Source organism: Falco naumanni, chromosome 2 (genome assembly GCF_017639655.2).
Source record: "Falco naumanni isolate bFalNau1 chromosome 2, bFalNau1.pat, whole genome shotgun sequence".
Taxonomy (NCBI): domain Eukaryota; kingdom Metazoa; phylum Chordata; class Aves; order Falconiformes; family Falconidae; genus Falco; species Falco naumanni.
This window is the reverse complement of record NC_054055.1, coordinates 46,888,849-46,910,210: the sequence shown is the minus strand read 5'-3', so window position 1 is coordinate 46,910,210 and position 21,362 is coordinate 46,888,849. Positions and strand designations below refer to the sequence as shown.

General features: G+C 38.9%; 1 protein-coding gene across 20 annotated transcripts in view; it reads left to right on the top strand.

Annotated features, from left to right (window-relative positions):
- MYCBP2 (MYC binding protein 2) overlaps positions 1-13,117 on the top strand; it is a 200,832-nt gene extending 187,715 nt beyond the window's left edge. For 19 of the 20 annotated variants that reach the window (XM_040584251.1, XM_040584258.1, XM_040584263.1 and 16 more), the window contains 10 exons: positions 1,064-1,165; positions 2,814-2,942; positions 5,409-5,541; positions 5,813-5,916; positions 7,005-7,193; positions 7,650-7,757; positions 8,740-8,949; positions 10,944-11,051; positions 11,256-11,421; positions 12,313-13,117. In XM_040584251.1, the coding sequence (XP_040440185.1) occupies positions 1,064-1,165; positions 2,814-2,942; positions 5,409-5,541; positions 5,813-5,916; positions 7,005-7,193; positions 7,650-7,757; positions 8,740-8,949; positions 10,944-11,051; positions 11,256-11,421; positions 12,313-12,428 (1,365 nt within the window). In that variant the 3' untranslated portion in view covers positions 12,429-13,117. The remainder of the gene's footprint in view (positions 1-1,063; positions 1,166-2,813; positions 2,943-5,408; positions 5,542-5,812; positions 5,917-7,004; positions 7,194-7,649; positions 7,758-8,739; positions 8,950-10,943; positions 11,052-11,255; positions 11,422-12,312) is intronic. The other variant, XM_040584256.1, reaches the window with a different exon arrangement.
- The last annotated feature ends 8,245 nt before the right edge of the window (positions 13,118-21,362 follow it).

Genomic DNA, 21,362 nt, shown 5'->3' with positions numbered 1-21,362 from the left:
TTGAAATACCATAAAAGGCATACTTGTAAATAATGACATTTCTGTTGCTTAGGGAGTTCAGATTTTGGCTTTGAAGCATAATAATTATATGTGAAAGAAGAGATTTGCAATGGTTACAAGCATTTGACACTCACGTTGTTTTGCATCCTAGAAGGCTGTGCCAGTTGTCCTTTTCATCCTGTCACTTACATACTCTCTGCTGTTTGGAAGACATGGTCTCAGAGCACCACCAGCTCCTGCTGTCCCTGTGTTAGTTTAATCAGGTCCTGCGGGAGCGCTGACGGTCAGCCTAGCTCTCCTTGTGAACGCACCTAGCTCTGTCAGGGAGCTGTGCTCTTCTGGGGGGAGTCCAATAGAGTTTTTTCAACGAAAGCCATTCTGTTCAAACCAAACCTCTGATCAAAAACTATTGCAAAATGCAGCTGCCCAGTGCGATTCAGTTTGGCTTGCAGGCTCACTGACAAATTCTCCTCATGTAGCTCATCTCTTCAGGATTTCACTGTAGTCAATGGAGAGGAAGAGAAAAGCTTCCTCAGAAGAACAGTTAGCTCAGAACCCTCTTCTAGGTAATCTCAAATGCCCCATGCGGTGAGGAGAGAACATTGGGAAACCAATCTCATTGAGCTAAAGTTTTGTTGGTTTGGGTGGTGGCTTTTTTGTTGGGTTTCTAGGTTTTTTTCATTAGTCTGTGTCCTTGAATTTCTTCTTCTCCCCCAAAGCCTGCAATGTTTGGGAGTGATATGCAAGTCTGTATTTGCCGTATTTCTCTAAAATGTACGCTGGTTGATCTTTCTTTACTGTTTCTCTCTTGTGTGCTAACTACTTGTATTCATGATCATAAAGTGACATACCTGACAGAAGCCAAAGTTCAATAAGTTTTATTGTGTGCTTGACTTCTGGAAAATAAAAACTTGCTTTGTATAAGCAGGCTTCAGCGAATGGTGACACGGTTTCTAGGTGGCAGTCTTATCTGCCAAAGTTTATATTTTTAGTATTTGTGATTATTATTTTTTAAAAAATATTTTTCATCTAAAACATTTAATTCTACCTTGCCTTTCAATAGTTATGGCTGGCCTTAGCATCCCTCTGTGTACTTGATCAGGACCATGTTGATAGACTATCCTCAGGAAGATGGATGGGAAAGGATGGACAACAGAAACAGATGGTGAGACAGAAAATGGTATCTTTTTGTGTTTATTGTGATTTATGCAGTAGTCAAAGAATTTAGAATAATGGTAGGGGAAGGCAGACTTGGCCTAACCTTATTCCTCCCTTTTGTCCCCAGTGGATATCGTATGTACGTGTTTGTAGTATCTGTGTTCTAGACAAGCACTGCTCAGAAAACAAAAATTCCAACTTTAAACAATAAGGTAGCAAATCTGCTGGTATTTGGGATGGAGCAAGGCCTTCCTAACACCTGTAGAACAGATTTTCAAAGGTAGATTGACTCAGTTAGTATGACACCCTCTATCAGAGCTTTTTTTCTTTCTGTCTGGATCTCTGTTATAAAATAAAGTCAATTATTTTGTGTTCCTCAGTAACTTCTCTGTAATTTAGCTTCCTCTTCCCCATCTCAGCAGAGAATGATTACCCCAAAGAGAAAGAAACTCTTTCTAACTGAATTTAGCAAAGCTACCATTTACCCAGAGGATTTATAATTTAATATGCAATGTGATGGATTTATGGAGTTTGTATTTTTCAGTATCACAAAAAGCTTATGATTTCTTTAATACCAATCTGGAAAGAGCTAAATAATGAAGCTGCTTTCTTTATAACTTGGTTAGGTGGATCCCAGTGGGAGGCAAGGGAAGATTGTGCCTTCCTGCTAGAGACTGAGGATGCTTAGAGCAAAGCCTCCAAAGCAGTTTAGCGCAGGTAGGAAGGAATACAGTAGGCACAGGGCTGCAGCAGCAGCAAAGACTAAAACTGCTGAGAAGGAACCAGACACAAAGGTTTCTGAGGTGATTAAGAAAGTCAAAGGACTTCTGCAGAGCTTTGGAAATGTCAGAGGAGCAGCCAAGACACCATCAAGCAGGGATACAAGCTGCTAAACCCAGCCCCAAATTCCCCAGTCCTATTTTATACCAGAATATTTAAATGTTGAGGTGAGCTGTGTGTCCCTCCCACAGGACTTCTGTCGAAAGGATTCTGTTCTAAGTCGCATGGAAACAACATGGTCTGGGAGTACAATGGAAACTTTTTCTGACATATGCATAGGCATAATCAAAGTCAGTCAGTGAACTTTATTTGTACGGGTCTTTTGAACTGCAAAGCAGAACTGTGTTAAATTTCAAAAAATTGTATCAATAGAGCAACTTAATTTTATGATGGAGTTTTGAAGTTTGTTGCTCCAGCTGTATTCTGAGTTATAGATGACTACAGCCTTGATTAGTTGTTTGAACAGAGTAAACATACCATATCAAAGGAATGAAGGGTAAACATCGTGCCTATTGACTGACCTGAGTATTCTTATCTCTGAACTTTTCTGTTAACGCGCCCACAAGCCATTGCAGCCACATAAATCTTTTTCCCAGACTAGCTGAACACGATGTGTCAGCTATGTTGTTGAAAAACACGTTTTTGCTACATCGCGCAAAATATGAGATGAAGAATAGCAGAAGAGCTGATGTAGTAAATGGGGACTTTTTGTGTCCAGGAGTAATTGTTTAGATACTGATTATTCTAAAGATACAATTAATGATATAAACAAGCTCTTTATCCCCCTTTATTCATTTGAGGTGAATGACTGGGGGGAGAAATGCTGAAAGGAAATGAGGGATTTACGAAAGAAAGAATTATTATTTTTTTTCCAGCCAATGTGTGATAACCATGATGATGGTGAAACTGCTGCAATCATTTTATGTAATGTCTGTGGGAATTTATGTACAGATTGTGACAGATTCCTTCATCTCCATCGGCGAACAAAGACTCATCAGAGACAGGTAGAGTATACGTGACATCGCGTTGTATGCACTGCATACATTGTGTGCATTTCCCCAATTAATACATAAGGAAAAGGCAGCAGTAAGTATCAAATCTGAAAGTGGTGTTTTCTTTTATTTTGGAGATGAGATAAGTTTCCATTTAACACTTTTTAGTTGGTTTTAGTTAAATTCTTTTGTCCTTTATCTTTCGAAGAACATTAGAAAATCGTGTAGCAGTCCCTAATTCTAACTCTCATGCTACATCAGCTTTTTTCTCTCTCATTCTGTCATTGATTAGGAACATTTTTTAGGAGAACCTAGGAACTGCATAGATTTTCTTAATTGTATCTCCTGTACTACTTCTATCATGTGATCCAATGCTTGTCAATCCCTTCATTTTTAATGTATATACATTTTTTAATATCCAAGAAAACCACTTGACAGCAAATATTCCTGCTGGTTTTCTTATGTCAGTCTTCTCTTATTTTTCAGCATTCCTCCAGCTCTCACTTTCACAGATAAATATGTTGTCAAATCCATAAGCCTGAAAATTTCCCAGCTTCTTTTACTTTTGTTTTTAGGATTGAAACATCTTTCTTCTTTGACTTAATGAGGTTTTTTTTACAAATTGCTGTGTACTCTGCTAATTAGTGTTCTTTTGTGTTATTCTTTTATCCTTTTCATTACTAAACTTGAAACTACATTCTCCTTGGAATATTTATTTTTCTCATGGAAACTGATGTTGAAGATGCCTTTGCTTCTGAAACTACTGAACCTTTCCTCTTTCTTGACATTATTTCTCGTTTGTGTTTTTTGTGGTCCTTTATTTCCCCTTTCCCTCTGACTACTTATATTTGCATAAAGCTTAAAGTAATAAATCTCATTAATAAGTTAATTCAGTGGAAGTAATTTCTCTTCTTCCTTTCCTAGAGTGCACCTACATTAGCTTTTTAGTTAAGGTCAGGAATAGGCTTTTGAAACAGATACGATCATTTCTCCTCAACGCGTTTTGATTTGTGCTGTAGAGTAGCCTTGGAGGGCATGAACTCGATTCCTTTCAGCTGGAACTAAAAACAACAAAAAAAGATGGATGCAGGGACACACTGCTACTGGCCATTCATGCAAAGGATCAGCTGGTCTAGAGCATGTGTGATGTAAACATCAGATCATTGGCACTGAGTTTTGCTCCACAGACCTCCTTGGTGCCTCAGCATTCACAGTTCAGACTCAGCCTGGGAGTTCCATGCGGATCTGTTAACTTCTGTTTTTCTTAGCCAGAATCTTTGCAATTCCCTTTGAAATTTTCCTGGTTTGTCATCCTAAGAAGGTGATTTTGTATGTCTACTCTCCTGTCATGGCACAGCACAGTCTAGTCTCATTTACTTTTCTCATTTCTCCTATATAGCCTGTTCAGATTACAGTTGATAAAAAGTAAGTTCTTATCTCATAGAAGTCCTCTCATCTCTCCTTTAATCTGTCCAAAATGGCTACTTATCAGATTTTCCTATTTACTTCTGAAAGCATGTTGAAACTGTTACTCTTTATTCACCAACTTCACCTTTACATCTCTCATGTTAAGCCCCTCAATTTAAATTTTAAATTCTTTCGTGTTCCCTGTGTCCTATTTCTCTTGGCTTCCTGTTCTTTGTCCACCTTTTGTCATACGTACCTCTTTAATATATTTTCTCTCCCTGCAAGAAAGGACAGTCTGTAAGTTACTATGACCTGCTTATCTGATTTCTTTGCGAAGCAGTTAGTTTGGGGTTTTTTTTCCCTGATACTAATAAGATTTTTTTTAAAGTTCAAACTGAGTGCATATATCTATACCCAGGAAAACTTTTATTGCCCTGCAGGTGAAATGAATGAAAACAGAACTGCCTTCAAAACTTAGGAAAGGAGAAAAAGAAGAGACTGTATAAAGTTCACTAAGAATCTCATGCAGTTTTTTGATTTTGCAAAAATTTTGTATTTTCCTCATTGTAGCCAAAAGTATCAGTTGTGTATTTATGTGAAAGTCAAAAAATATTACTATTACATGCTTATATAATTGGTATTGTATAGTACATATTATTAAGACCATAATTACCAATGTTGCTTTAATAAACTGCCAGCAGGGTTATGTGAAGCTATTTCTAATGTTATCTTGTGCTTTTAATATACTGTGGCCTACTGGATGAGCTGTGTAAGTCCAAGCTCCATATTTTTTAAATTAGAAAAATGTTGTGCAGCTTTCTTCTTAGCATTGCTGCGCTATTCTTTCCCAGCCATGTTAGCTCAAGCATTAACATTACGTATTTTTACTTCTAGAAACACAAAGCCTTTATCCATTCTGCAATATATACAAATTATGGAATGCATAAAAGAAAAATAGCTTGCAGTAGACAAACTCCTCAGAATCTATAAAACATCTGATGAAAATCCTAAGAGACAGTGACAAAAATAACATAGACATGCTATTTAATATCTGTTTGGTTAATCTGACAGGTTTTCAAAGAAGAAGAAGAAGCTATCAAAGTTGATCTCCACGAGGGTTGTGGTAGGACCAAACTTTTCTGGCTGATGGCATTAGCAGATTCTAAAACTATGAAAGCGATGGTGGAGTTTAGAGAACAGACAGGTAAAACACAACTGTTATTACTTGCTCTTTATCCTGATTATTTTTACCTTTTAAACGAGCATTTGTTGAGGGGAAAAAAATAACGAGCAGTTGAGGTTTTCACCTGCTTTGTGGCAATGCTTTTAATTGTTTGTTAATAAAAATACAATAACGTAAGTATTGCTGTTTTTCTGGTTGTTTTCTGTGGTTGTTGTTTAGATGTCTGTTAGAATATCAGTCCCTTATGTTTCATTACAACAATTTTTGGTTTTCTTTACTCTTGTGGACCCAGGCAAGCCAACCACCAGCAGTTCTGAAGCATGTCGTTTCTGTGGATGTAGGAGTGGAACAGAATTATCAGCAGTGGGAAGCGTTTGTTCTGATACAGATTGCCAGGTATGTATTAACACATCAGTCATTGTTAATTATGTAAATAGAAAGGACTGTAGGATTAAATTGATTTCTTATTTTGTGTAAACCTTGCTCATCTTTGTGGTTGATAGTAAATCAGATCTCTTCTATGAAAATGTCTGAAGACTGATTATTATAATTCAAATACTTCCGAGTTTGTAAATGTTCCGTTTAATTACAGGCTACAAACACCAACAGTCAACCAAAATACAGGGCAGTTTCATCATTGTCTTCAAAAGTATCTCAAGTTTTCACAAAAGCGTTCCAATTACAAAGTAAAATATCCACTGTCAGCATAAAGTCTAGTGTAGTGGAAAGCTTGATAAAAGTAGTTTGTGTAACAGCCTGTTTGCTGTGTGAGCATGGAACATTCAGGACTTGGCCAGGTTTGTTAGCTGTATCCACATATCCTGAGCGTTTTTGTGCCCTACGGTACAGGTACAATTGGCAGAGGGCCAAATCCTAACTAATTTCTTATCCCGCCCTATATACTTCTCTTTACATGTAGGAAATTTGTCGTCTTTTTTTCTCTCTCAGCCTATAATAATATATTATTGTTATATTAATTCCATTCAATCTGTTTTTAGCTTCTGGGTAACTTTTACAGTTTTCTATTAGAGGTGATTGAAATGCCATTTCCATACAAAAGTGCTTTATGCTGATTAATGATTAGCTCATACTGTGTTCTGAAGAGTGGGTTACCTCGTATCCTTCCTGAAACACCAAAATCTGTAGATATCTTAAAAGCTATTAATACAGGGAAAGCAATGTTTATGCAGGAAGCACTTAACATACAAAATACACATGGAGGATTAAAGAATATTTCACTTTATATTAATGGTTTCATTATGCCATTGCTATTCAGGAGTAACATAAGTAAATGAAAGTATCACTTTTACTTCAAGTACACAAAATGGGCAGTTTTTCCGAAGTACCTGCTGTAGCAGTAGACAACATGAATCATGATTCTTTCATCTTAGTTTATTGCCTGAACCAGCAGTCCTTCAAAAAGCAAGACTACATCAAACCATTCAGTGGCGGGGGAAAAAAGATTATTTATTTACTTTTAATAGGAGTACGCTAAAATTGCCTGCAGCAAGACACACCCCTGCGGACATCCCTGTGGAGGCGTTAAGAATGAAGAGCACTGCTTGCCATGCTTGCATGGCTGTGATAAGAATGCTACAACTCTGAAACAAGATGCTGATGACATGTGCATGATCTGCTTTACTGAAGCACTTTCAGCAGCACCAGCTATCCAGGTTTATCTTTGATTTATTTTTTTTCCCAGAAAAATCCTTCAGATGACACTCTTAAAAATTCCAAAATAGACACCGTAACAACACGGAAGCTATTTAAAAAGCTTTCTTTTTGTCTGGCATTACTGCTAGTTCAACAAAGCAGATTGTATCAGTTGAGTTTGCTGTGTCTACTTTATTAAAATATATGATATTTTATGAATGAGAAAAACAGCTGAAGTAATTAAAGAATATATTTCATATATCCACTGGTCATTTTGGAATGGAAAGGTTATGATTTTAACAAAAAAAAAAACCCAACTTTTTTCTTTCTCTTTGTTAAGAAAACAGGGATCTTCTAGGATTTTTAATAAATTAGTTTTGGAATTGATATATATTGCCTCTTAAAAGCAAATAACTACTTCTGTTTTAGTGGTCAATGTAACCTCAGTGTTCACATACATGTATTCTTTTCCAAAGCTGGACTGCAGCCACGTTTTCCATTTGCAATGCTGTCAACGAGTACTAGAAAACAGATGGCTTGGGCCAAGGATAACTTTTGGGTTTATGTCCTGTCCTATTTGCAAGGTAAATGAACTACGTGTTTACTGCCTAGATCAAACAGGTTACCGAATACTGTCTTTGTTTTTCCTTTTTTTTTTTAATAATACTTCTCTTACAATATAAATTAGTTATATGTCACTTTCCTTATTTTCTCATGTCACTAAAGAAAAGGGTATCATTGATGCATCTTTTTACCTTCCCCTACTGTTCCCCAAAGAGTCCTCTTAAAAAAAAAAGCATAATGCAGACATCTTAATGCTAGTTTATTCTTAGCGCTGTCTGCTTGTAAATTCCCAGTTTGGGGACAGCAGGGAGAGGAAAAAGTAATCTTAATGCACATTATCTGAAGCAGGAAACTTGGCTTCTCTTACTTTACTAACCCCTTTTAAAGCTGCTTTGCTTTTCAGTATGAGGACAGAGCTGAAGAATATATGTACAAAGTTCAGCTTAAATTACTAAAAAATCCTCTTGTACTCTACAAACTCATAATTGCTGTAAGGAAAAGCATATGATAGCTGCTGGGAAGGAGAGCACATTAACACCCTAGGAACATGAAACTTATGAATAGCCAGCCATTCTGCATGCCATGTTTTGGTAACTTATGGCAATAGCTTGTGATCATTAAATGATGAAGAGCTGGCAAAGAAGGCTGTCAGTCATTCTTGATTGCTGAGCAGTAAGTCAAAAGGGACCAAAATTAGAGAGAACATACAATCAGAATATTCCGGTGCTGTGATGAGTATTTCATGTACCCTTTACCATCCCTCTGGTTGTTACAGTCTGTTGTAAGGGCTGGTGGCTTCTTATAACAAAAGACCATACAAAAAGAATTCCTGGTTACTGTTTTTGCAGCAAATAAAGTAGCAGCCATTTTTTGAAATGTCCGTTGCCTGAGCTTTTCGGGTTTTATGACATCCATTACACTATTTGTGTTTGACCATAATACAAATAATCACAGCTGTTGTTATAAAGATGCAAGATATTTTAATCAGTTTTTTTATTTCAGAACAAAATCAATCATACAGTATTAAAAGACTTGCTTGATCCAATCAAAGAACTCTATGAAGATGTAAGGAGAAAAGCTCTAATGAGATTGGAGTATGAAGGGTTGCACAAGAGTGAGGCCATCACAACACCAGGTGTTAGATTTTATAATGACCCAGCTGGCTATGCTATGAACAGATATGCTTATTATGTTTGCTACAAGTGCAAAAAGGTATGACAACTAGTATTTTCTCAAATTAAATATACGTTATAGTTTCAAAAGTAATTTCTTAAAGAATGGAACATATTTAATATATTGTATATGGAATAGGAAAGCAGAAAAATAAATCATTGTTAAATCATAAAGTGTTGAGTAAATTAGATGTACGTAGTGTCTTATCTTGTAAAGCTCGAAAGTATATACAAAGCAGTTCAGAAACCAAACACATGTTGAAGTGATGCCCTTCTTAGAAGAATGTGGAGATGATACTGTGGTTAAACCACCAGCAATCCCTTTGTCCCACTTCCAGCTCATACTTCACGTGAACATTAAAACAGTAGAAACATAAGTTTCATTCTAACTCTTCGATATGGAAAGCTCCCCACTAAGATTCAACCTAAATACTACTTTTACCCAAGTTGAAGTTCATTGCAACTGCAGGAAACTGACTTCAGGGCAGAAGTATTAGAAGAATGAAAAAAAAGTAGGAAAAGGAAATATGTGGTCTAGCCTGATGGACACTGGGTCATATAAGTACAGTTTTCTTCAAGTAGAGAATATGAAATTTATCCAGAAGACAAAAATCATATACAAACAGCCCATAGTTTCCCCACCGGCAGAGGAGAGACAAGCATTCTTTATCTATGGTCAGAGAAATTTCCGATAATCACTGGCCCCCCTCCCATGGATTCTTTCATCTGAAGCCAGTTTTAGTGCCCATCTTGATCTCATCTTCTTCCTTTTTCCCTTAGGAATGAATGAAATAAGACAATTTCGTAACAACATTTTCAGGGGACACTCTAATAACTTTTTTGTTAAATGGAAATGCAAAATTTTGAAATAAGAGGAGAAAGAATTAACATCTATTTGCTAGAGAAGAGCAGTAATGAATCCCTTTAACTCATTACCGTGCAGTTACTCAGTTCACTTTTGTTCCTGCCTCTCACAATTAATCAATTTTCACTCCTCATCCTTTAGCAACTTGCCTACTGCCTTTTTTGTTCCCTACAAAAATAATAATTCTTTTAATCTTACTTTCTCCAGTTTTTAGTCCAGTCCCCATTTTTCATTACACTTTTTCCAGCATTTAATACTCAGTGATTCAGGGGGTTTTATTGCCCTCTTTTTCTGTCCCTTGTACCTCGTTACTCCCTTTTGCACTACGTCCATATGTCTGAGCAGCTAATTCAACTATCTAATTTCTGACTTCTCTCCTTCCTTCAGCACCTCTTCACCCCAAACTACTACAGAATTCCCTGACAGACATTCCATAGGACTCCCCCTTTTCCTTTTAGTCTGCGGAGTTTTGGGGAAGGTGGGCTGCTTAAATTTTTCCTTCCTCATAGTTGCTTTGAGACTACTTTCCCTATCTTTTCACAATCACAGCAAAAAGGCGAGAATTGCCGAGAGCAAGAATTTTGTGCATTGTCTAATTAGTTAATAAGATGGTGATAAAGGAAGTTACTCATTGCCGCATCTCACTACTCCATGTGAAAACGCTGTAGTATATGAGGAAATTCATCAGAGCTGGCAGTTTTGGTGCATTTTTGTGCCTAGTGTGTCCTGGTAAAATAAGATGAGAAAGTAGAATGAATTTGTAGAAAATAGCAAAATTCTAATTATAAGGGATCCCACATGAGCATAAAAACCAATACTCCCTTCAGCTAGTAAAAAGCCCTCCTGGTAGACTCTTTCTCTGCTGTCTTCAGCCTCAGTGCCGTCTTTCTTACATACAGTTCCTAGAACATCCAAATACTGTTTCAAAAGCCTTACAATCACTTGCATAGAGCACAGTATGTTGCACAATTTTTGGTCTCATTTATCCTGAGATTGAAAGACATTGTCTTAGTGCCTCAAAAACATCTAGATAGAGACAGCCAAGAGAGATCAGATCAGTGGAGACTACTGGAACTGCTTTTGCTCATCAGTTTTCCCTTACAAAGTTAATCTGTTAAAATAATAGTTGACTCTGGTTTAATGTCCAATTGTTTCTATATAAAATTAAGGCATATTTTGGTGGCGAAGCTCGTTGTGATGCCGAGGCTGGACAAGGAGATGACTATGATCCAAGAGAGCTAATCTGTGGCGCATGCTCTGATGTTTCAAGGGCTCAGGTAAGTAAAGAACTTGTATTCACGTTCTTAGTTCATTCTGAATCTCCAAGTACCTAAGCTGTACAATAATTCACAGTAATGTGTAACTGTATGTGTTGTATAATATTGCATATGTTAATATATACTACAGAATGTAGAAATCTGTTGTTCAGATTGTTACAGCATGGGTACTTCATTTATCAGTGTTTGTTTTCTTTTGTTTAGATGTGTCCCAAACACGGTACAGATTTCTTAGAGTACAAATGCCGCTACTGCTGTTCAGTTGCTGTTTTTTTTTGTTTTGGGACAACGCATTTTTGCAATGCTTGCCATGACGATTTCCAAAGAATGACAAGCATCCCTAAAGAAGAACTCCCACACTGTCCTGCAGGTAGTATTTTTGCAAAGCAAATTTACCACACTGAATTCTCAGATAAGTAATTAGTACTAATTGATATTCTTATATTTTCTTACTGATAATTTTTAGGAAAACCCCGGGGTCAGTCACACAAATTTTAAATTCAGTGTCTTGAATGATATTAGAATGGATTTGTTCTATGTGTGCTTTTGATATTTTTTTTTTCTGGCAATAATACAGGTGATGTCATCACACTGATCCTTTAAACATTAGGTGCTTTGATACAGAAAGACGTTTCAATTTCCCTACACCAGTTCATGGTGACATGATGTGTTAAAATTATATCGAAAAAATTAACACTGATCTCAATAAATCATATCATTTCCCTTGCTGTTGAAAAAAAAAGTGAGGCTTTGATTAAGATATTTAAGTGAAGAAGTAAACATGCCAGGAATTGTAATTTCTTTTTGTTTAACCTTAGAATTGTTTACTGCAGTGTAATTTTTATTCATAATTATCAATTTTGCTTTTAGATTGTAGAAACTTCTTCTACAGTATTAATGAAACAAAACTTCAGTGATTCTAAAATCTTTTTGCTTTTTTTACTTTGAGTTTGATTGATTTTAAATTCCAAGGTTTATCACTCTTTTTTTCTTCAAATACCAATTCAACATTTGACTGTTTTAAGGAGCTAACAGTTTTTCATCCTGTTTTGTCAGATCTAATTTATGTTTTTTCTCTTGGCCTATTAAGCCTTTATTTTTGATGCCTTATAAATCCATATTATAGATGTATTGCCTTTACTTAGCATGGTTTCTGAGAAAATGTGATAGATGTTTATTGATACTGTCTGCAAGCATTAACCTTTTTTTTTTTTCCTTCTTTTTTTCCCTTCCCTCCCCCTCACAATTAAATTTGCTGTAGGTCCCAAAGGTAAACAACTTGAAGGAACAGAATGTCCACTTCATGTTGTCCATCCACCCACTGGTGAAGAATTTGCTCTGGGTTGCGGGGTTTGCAGAAATGCTCACACTTTTTAGACTAGCATTTTTTTTTTACCAGAGCAAAACAGGTGCCCTCATCCCTGAAATGTCATGAAAATAAAGTCCAGCTGGGATGAAGACGGGACCATTTCATAACCCAGGTAAAAGGAACAATTTACAGTGCAAGAAGGATGCCAAATACCATGTATATAATTCTTGCTGTGAGATATTGACATTTTTTGAACTGAGACATCAAAACTTGTGAGGTGTTTGCATGTGGCCATTACAGTCATTGGCTAGGAAACATTGGACATTTACAAATAAATAATTGCTATTAAAGGATCTGTGTGTCTGTGGACTATGAATGATGCTGGCTTTCAGGAGAAAGAAAAAATATTAATTATTGTATACTGACTTTTTGTAATCTTGTACAATTGTAACGCATCACAAGTGGGGATGGGAAAGAGGAATATTCTGGTTTATTTCCTAGACTGTTATAAAAAAAAATTGTGTTAGGAAGGCATAAATGTAACAAGTATCATGCTGTATATAAAGGTATCAATGTTTGTCCTGTATAAGGATTATTAAATTACAACAGCAGTTTCATTTAAACTTCTGGGTTATGTTTGAGCCTGAAATTTTAATGAAGTGCAATACTGAGTGTGCCTCATATCTTGCAGCTGTAAACATAATGGAATGTACATGTCAATAAAGCCACTGTACATTTTTATACAGTGAAAGTCTAATTAATGTGTAAGCCTCCATTTTCAGAATTTTTAAATGGTGGTGGGAAGCGTCATATAGAGCCAGCTTTTTAAAAAAGTAGGGAAGTTTATTGGTTGAACTGGTGGTTATGGAAGTACTTAAGATATACAAAGCACTGCTCCAATCTTCCAATAGAAAAGCTGGATAAATGCGCTAGCATTCATATGAAGTATTGTAATAATGTTTTAAAACACAGAAGAAGATTTTTTATCAGTTATGTTTTACTGAAGCCTTAGTTACCCCTACTTTTAGGACAAATAGCTTTTTGCCATGAATCACACAATGTTGATTTAATGGAGTTCCAATTCCTCTGCTCCTTTATAGTGAAAGCAAAATATAACTTCACATAAAGGCTTTTTACTGTATGGTTTTTTCTTCAGATTCTCTGTTATATATGTTCGACACCTTTTCTAGTATTTCTGTTTTGAATTTGATGAAATGTGTGTTACTGGTGAACATGAACAAGTGCTCTTACATTGAAGATATTGGTGGATGGCATCCATGTCAAACAACATCAATCTAACCTAACTTCAGACATCTGTAATTTAGAATACCTGGAGAAAAAACACACACCTCTGAAGTACAATGTATCTTACAGTAGCTCTGCAGAGGGATCGGGACAGGCTGGACTAATGTGCTGAGGGCAATTGTATGAGGTTCAATAAGCAAAAGTGCCAGGTCCTGTGCTTGGGTCACAACAGCCCCACGCAGCACTACAGGCTTGGGGCAGAGCGGCTGGGAAGCTGCCTGGCAGAAAAGGACCTGGGGGTGCTGGTCAACAGATGGCTGAACATGAGCTAGTAGTGCACACAGGTAGCCAAGAAGGCCAACAGCATCCTGGCTTGTGTCAGAAACAGTGTGGCCAGCAGGACAACAGCAGTGATCGTCCCTCTGCAGTCCACACTGGTGGGGGCACACCTTGAATACTGTGGTCAGTTTTGGGCCTCTCACTACAAGACAGATGTTGAGGTGCTGGAGCGTGTCCAGAGAAGGGCAATGAAGCTGGTGAAGGGTCTGGAGCACAAGTCTTGTGAGGAGCAGCTGAGGGAACTGGCGTTGGTTAGCCTGGGAAAAAGGGAGGCTCAGGGGAGATCTTACCCCTCTCTACAGCTACCTGAAAGGTGGTTGTAGCGAGGTGGGTGTCAGTTTCTTCTCCCAAGTAAGCAATAGGACAAGAGGAAACTGCCTCAATTTGTACCAGAGGAAGTTTAAATAGGTGTTAGGAAAAATTTAGTCACAGGAAAGGTCATAGAGCACTAGAACAGGCTGCCCAGGGAAGTGGCGGGGTCACCATCCCTGAGGGTATTTAAAAGACTTGTAGCTATAGCACTTAGGGACATGGTTTAGTGGCAAACTTGGCAGTGCTAAGGTTAATGGTTGGACTCAATGATCTCAAAGGTCTTTTCCAACCTAAAGGATTCTATGATGCAATGAACGTGAGGGATGAGAGTGGTTGCAGACATAGAGACAAAGATTGTCACACACAGGGCTTGCACTAGACTTGCAAAGAAATATGCCACTTTTTTTTTAACAAAGTTGTCCAAACAACTGAATTTGTGATAGTGCAGAATTTTAACTAGAGGGTATCTACTTGGAAAGATATACATCAGGAGAGAGGCTGCTTGGTAAGTTCTTGGAATATATTTAAAATAAATGTCATATGAAGTAGAGAAAGTAACTAAAAGGTGGCCTTACTAGATTCGATTATGATTCAAAGTCAGTTTAGAGGAAAACAATCATGAAGCAACAACATTCATTATTCTGAAGAGAGATAAAATATATTCAGTAAATTGATGGAAATCATAGGTAAGATCTTGTAGGAATCAAATGTAAAGAAAAAGTTATCTAGGAGCGTTGACATTTTCTTTAGTATAGTTGGTTGTTCTAAGATCACAGCCAGGGCTATCCTACTGCAAACAAAGGATATAACTTGTACTAATCAGTCAGCTTGGCCCAGTCTGGAATTATATATTTTAAAAAAAGGAAATAAAATCAAATTGCTACAGATAAATAGCAGGGGGGGAACATACAAGATAAAACGGAATTTGCAATGGACATAAAGAATAACAAGTAGGCAAGAGAAAAAAATTGGTCCTGTACCTGCAATGATGAAGCCCTTCATTCCATAAAAAAAAAAAAGTCACTAAATTTCAAACCATGTTAAACCCTCTATTTGAATATCAGGAGGAAGTCAAGGTGGTGTTTGTGTTCAGCATCTTGAAGAGTCAAGATTCTTCTTACATTAAACTTCATATATAATCAGAGAATACAAGTCACTTGTCCAAATTATGCCCATACCATAAGTGTTTAACTCAGTCATAGTCTCTTCAGTCAGGAGGGGCAGGTACTGCTGGGATATGGTTGATTTCATCTCAGTATAAAGTGGAAGCCACCTGAATAGCTCAGATGTAGTTGACTACAATGTGCATTTTTAAAGCTAAGTTACCACAACCTACTCTGCAGCCTGAGGCAGAAGCAATGTTTTGGACCTATGACACCACAGCCTTTAGCACCAAGGCAGATTATTTTTTTTTTGAGAGAGATGTCAAGATACAAAGAGTGAAAGGTCAAAATCTGAAGTGTTCTTCCACGTTTGTGGCTCTGTGTTCCCTGGTTAATGTTTTTTTTTCATAAACAGATCATCAAGCTTTCTTCTGGCATAGCACTCAGCACATTCTGGCAGGTGAAAGGTAAACATTGTGGCCCGAGATTGGACAGTTGGTGTTTTCATGTTGCCAGATACTTCCTGGAGAGCTACCTACTGTGGACCTTAAGATTCAGTGTCTTTATTTGAAAGTTCCTTTCTCAATACTTGATAATCTTTTATCTGACACCCGTGAACTACTACTGAATACACCCCGAGTCACTTCAGAATGGTAGATGTAGAGTAAAAAATGCAAAATGATGTGCTAAGGACTCTTCTACTTCTCATAGAAGAAATGTGCTGTAGGATTACCAGAACTAATATGCCTATTAGTTGGGAGGTGCTGCAGTAAATTTGGATTATACTAGTGGTATGCAGGACAGAAGGTGGAAGAAAGCAGAGTGTTTATTAAGAATCTCCCTATCACACTATTCAGATGTCTCTCACAACCCAGTACCCTCCTCATTCCCTACTTCTCATCTACACTCAAACCCTCATGTCATTTCCCCCCTGCCCTTCACTAGGACTCTCAGGTGCTGTTTTCCATCCTAATCCACCACAGACAACAAACCCTTTTTCTCCTTTCATTGCTTTCTGGCTACTGTTTCTCCATTTTAGGAGCCTCCTCCTGCACCCCAGCGTGCAGGAACAGAGCTGCCACATGGAGGGGTAGCAGGTGGAGCAGTGCCCACGTCAGGCTGCCCACACTGCTGCTTTTCCTGGCTGACCACATACAGCCAAGGAGACACAGCAGAACCTGAAGCTGCCAAATACACTCTGCAGCATATGCTGTACCATTTTAAAGCCAATATAAGATGTTACAAAAAGGCAGAATTATTTTTTTTTCCTGTGTTAAGCATCACACAAAGAGGAACCTTGTTCATAATGCAGGTATTAACCAGTACATAAAAGATAGAGCTGCATTTACACTTCTCTATTCCCCATATCGTGGATTAGATGTCTGTAAATTGAAACTCCATTGAGAGGGCATTTGGTTTAGAAAAGTCATTTTTCTAATTGTAAGCTGATTTGATGAGGAAACATTAAAAGAAAATACAAAAAGAAATTTTTTGCCTAAAAAGGATATTGAAGAAAGACAAATTAACTACAGTGGAAGATTAACACATGTAATTTGAAGTGGTTTGTATCTTTATGCATAGGTTCTTGACATAGGTCCCTGTGGGTCTTAAATTGCAGAAAAATGAGTTATAGTGAGCAGACAAATCTGAGGTGTCTGACCCACTATCCTTTTTGGAAAATTTCTGAGTGTAGCTCCATAGTTACAAATTAATTTTTTTGATTTTCCAGCCTTTTCTTTGATTTTAGACTAGTACAAGTATTAATTTAGGAAATTGAGTTTACAGTTGGAAAAGGATTTGACACTGTTACATTCAGTTTATTAAATGGACTGAGTGAGGGATAGGCAGTGTCAGGAAAACTTTTCTCACACACACGACTGACCATCCCAGATTACTACTGCAGGGAGATGGCACAGCCAAATGTGAGCATCAGGCTCTTGAGTAGAGCTCACTGGCCACCCATTAGGTCACACCTTGGCCACTCCGCTACTATGCTCTCAGACAGACATCCACGTCACCACATCTTCCCCTGCACCAATCCCTACTGCCGATTACAGCCAGATGCCAGCACAGAGCACTAATCAGATCAGCCCACAATAAGATTGCTGTATGCCTTCCAGCAGTCTCACATGCTTTTCTGTCAGCTGTTGATCCACAGCCCACGCAATGGAAATACTCGGTTCTTGTTTGCACTGCTGTGTTTGCCACAGCTCACCACACTCAGCTAATTCATACCCAACTCAGCTCCTGGCCAAGGTGAAGCCATAGTACTCCCACTCAGACCATACATCATTAGTTTACAAATAGCTTAAACTTTCACAGGTGTATCCACCCACTGAGCACAAAGTGAACAGTAAAAGTTAATAAGGTACAGACAATTAACCACTCATCACCAGGGCCTGAAAATCCTGGTCCTTACAAAACATTTTTTGTTAATCACATCGTACTGCGTTAGTTCATTTCACCTAAACAGAGGCTAGCTAGGAAGCTTTAGGACCACCTGGTCAATCAGGATATAACAGACTTTGTAGGTTTTTGCCACAGCCCCTTCCTTACCCCATGCCAAACACTGCAGGTGACAGACTGTAGTAGCTGTACCACAGGTGCCCCACGTCCCTCAGCATAAGGGATACTAGAAGGGCTGCATTGTCACACCCCCTGCTCTCAATGCTGAGGTCTAGTAGTGAAGAACTTGCACTACCAAGCATGCCCGGTGGCAGACTCTTCACCAGAGATACCTAAATAGATGCAACCAAATACAAAACAACAAACTGATTACAATCAACAGCACAACAATCAGGCACTATGGAGCATCAATGAGTCATTGATAATCACCCAAATATGTCCCCTGCCAGCTCGCCAATGAGTTTTCCCAAGTAATGACAACATCCACAGTCTGTTGGGACAGAGGAGGCACCCGAGATGGCGCTCTGTGCTCTTGCCACAAGGTTTTGTGTAGGCTGTCTACTGCTAGTTAAAATTCAGTCACTCTGGGTGTAACCGTTTCTTCCCATGTTGTACCTAATAGGAGGTTTGGCTGCTGAAACCTTAAATGGTACTTGAGGCATTGCTTTGGGATAGCCATTGAGCAGTACACACAGCGCCATTTGCTATCACCGTCATGGCACTGCTTCTACATTCTCACTCCTTTCCGCAGCCCACTGGGATAACCAGTTGCACCATCCTCCCTGGATACTGGTATAACAGCTGACATGCACAAAGCACTGTTTCCATTGGTCACTACTTGCACTTTGTCTTCTACCTAGTGCACATCACCTATCTGCAAGTCAAACCAGACAATGAACAGGCTCTACAAGGAAAGAATACCAGAACAACAAATGTAGCATCCATGGGTCAATTATTTACAGCTCCAGTTTTTTCTGACATCAGTACAGTCACCAACAGAAGGCTGCACCCACGGACTTCCTTGATTACATGTGGCAGAGGAACAAACAAGCCTGCAGAAGCCTCATCTGGCAGCGACAGCAGCGCTGCAGGTAGCCCCTGAACCCCTAGCTCTACTTGCAGCCCATCAGTGCCCCACCTGAGGCCACAGAAAAGCACACTGCACCACTGAGGGTCAATCAGGGCTGTGCCCTTTAGCCAAACTTCTTCCTTTTGCATGAATCCCCCATGCTGCTACCTGCTTGTAGCTTGGCTTCAAAGTAGTGTTGTGGCTAGCTGCATGAGTGAGCACCACTCCTTGGTATGGGAGGCGCTCTCTGCTTGAGGATGGACCAGGTGATGGTCTGGCAGGACATTGGATCTGTTCTTCCAGCATGCTCTTACATTCAAGGAATTGGTGAATAACATCTAGGTTTTGCCTCCAGTGCTGGAATACAGGAGTTAGAAACAAGGTCCTGGACCTATATTTGAAAACCAGCATTAGGGTGTCTATGCAGGACCCATTTCACATGCCACATAAGATACCCTCCTTCAGTGCCTTGGTACCAAGGCTAATCCCAATACAAATGCCAGACCCCTCTTAGCAATAAGTCTGGGATTTTTTACGACTGCTAGCTTGCTAATCAAGTCCTCACTCACTAGCAGAGACAGCTGAACCAATTTGCAGGGAGACCCACAGAACACAGAAAAACCAAAAAGCTACTCTACCAGCATGTTGTCAGGTCAGCCTATCCATGAGATGGTGCTACCCCTTTCCAGCAATACCGTTCTCCTGTCAGCTGGTGATCCATGGTTCCCGCTATAGAAATGTTTGGTTGTCATCTGCTGGCGTTTGCATGGCTCAGCATGTTCAGCCCATTTGTATGGAACTACTAACCAAAACCACACCAGGATACTCCTGTACCAGAGATGCTCCAGCAAATAGCAATTTTTACTATGTAATCTTACAGAATATAGCAGAGTGGTATGATAGCCTTTACCAATGAAGCAAACATCAGAGTCATTTATCTGGAAAGAATCACTATAGACTCCAGGGACAGAAATAATACCTAGACAGTGAGGTTTGAGGAGCCTTTTTGAAGCAATTATCTCCAGCTTTTATGGAAGCATGAGCAACAGTATCAAGTAACAAGCCTGTTGCAGGCAACACACTACCCTGTTGTCATCCCTAGTTTGATCTTTTCATTTTTCTGTGGCCATGAGGCCCTCTGTTTTAAGAATCATTTTACTTGTGGCTACTTTTTAAGAAACAGTCGAGTTTCAGCTCCTGTTCTATAAGGTATTGTTTGTGGTAGATAATATATACAGTATTAGGGACTGATAAAATAAGTATTCTAACAGTGTAAGAACTTCCCTCCCCCTAGAAGATCTTCCTGTATAGACTTAAGAATAAAACTAAGTTTCCCTAATTAAATCTACTGCTGGAAAATGATAAATTAATTTGGCATTGTTAAAGAACAAGTTCTGTTTTCCTGGGTTTTTTTTCAGTACAGTCTGCTGAGGAGTAAGATTGTCACAGGCAGCCTAGAACAGGTCCTTCAGCCACTGACTCATCACACTTATCTCCCCGTATTTTTCACAGCTTGTACTTTCATTAAATTGGAGTGGGCTACTCATGCCCTGCAAGCCTCACATACTGTCATCATAGCTGGAACTGGTCTATTCTACTGTTACTTAACTTTCTTCCAACTGCTTCTATTATTTTCCCCCAGCCAGACACAAGCCAGGCTGATCAGGGCAGAGTACAGCTGCTGCATGACTGCTTCAGAGCCTCCTGAACATAGCCAGAAAATAAGCACAGGTGAGACTTTCAGTGCTAGAAGCTGTAGCATTTACAACCAAGACCCTGCATTTGCAACCTTCATCAGGCAGGTAGCCCATCAGCTGAAACAGGAAGAGATGTACCTGCACAACCTCAGCCTGATGTGGCGAGGTCCCCTTTTAGATGCTAGGCTGTTTCCTGGCTATCGTTCTCCTGGCACAGAAGGGTGTCTGTGGGCTGTTCCTCATCTTCACATGATCATAGCGAGGGCAGCTTCAAATCTCTGCCGTGAGCAACTCTCCTACTGGAAAGACTGAAACTTCAGAGAGCTTCTCCTTCTCTTTTGGAAAAATAAAGGATTACAAAGCAGTTTCCTCAGTAGTCTTTGTTTTGCATACCAGGGCCCAGTACAGGCCCCTGGACTTTTTCTGGTACTGTTAGAAGTCTACACGAGTAAAAGTAATTTCACCTTCATAATTTAAAATACTCCTTTCTCAAAAACTCATCTGCTGCTAGTTAAGTGGTAAGTAGGGCAGAGAAACCACCTAATGAAGATATACCTGTTCAAATATTTTCAAGTTACTAACTAAAGCATCGAGGTGCCCTGCCACAGCCGGCAGGGATAGAGCTCTTTCACAGACCAGCCCAGACTTCTGAGTACTGTCTCTGGACCTTTACTTCAACACTTCTTCACATGCTACCACCTATCTCAGTGCCAGCTACCTCACAGTCAAAGAGCTGGACAAACAGCATGGCTTTGCTTACCAGTTAAGGCCATAGGTTTTCTTTTATTCAGTTCTGGTAAACTCCCAGCTTCTCATGCTTTGCCAACAGAC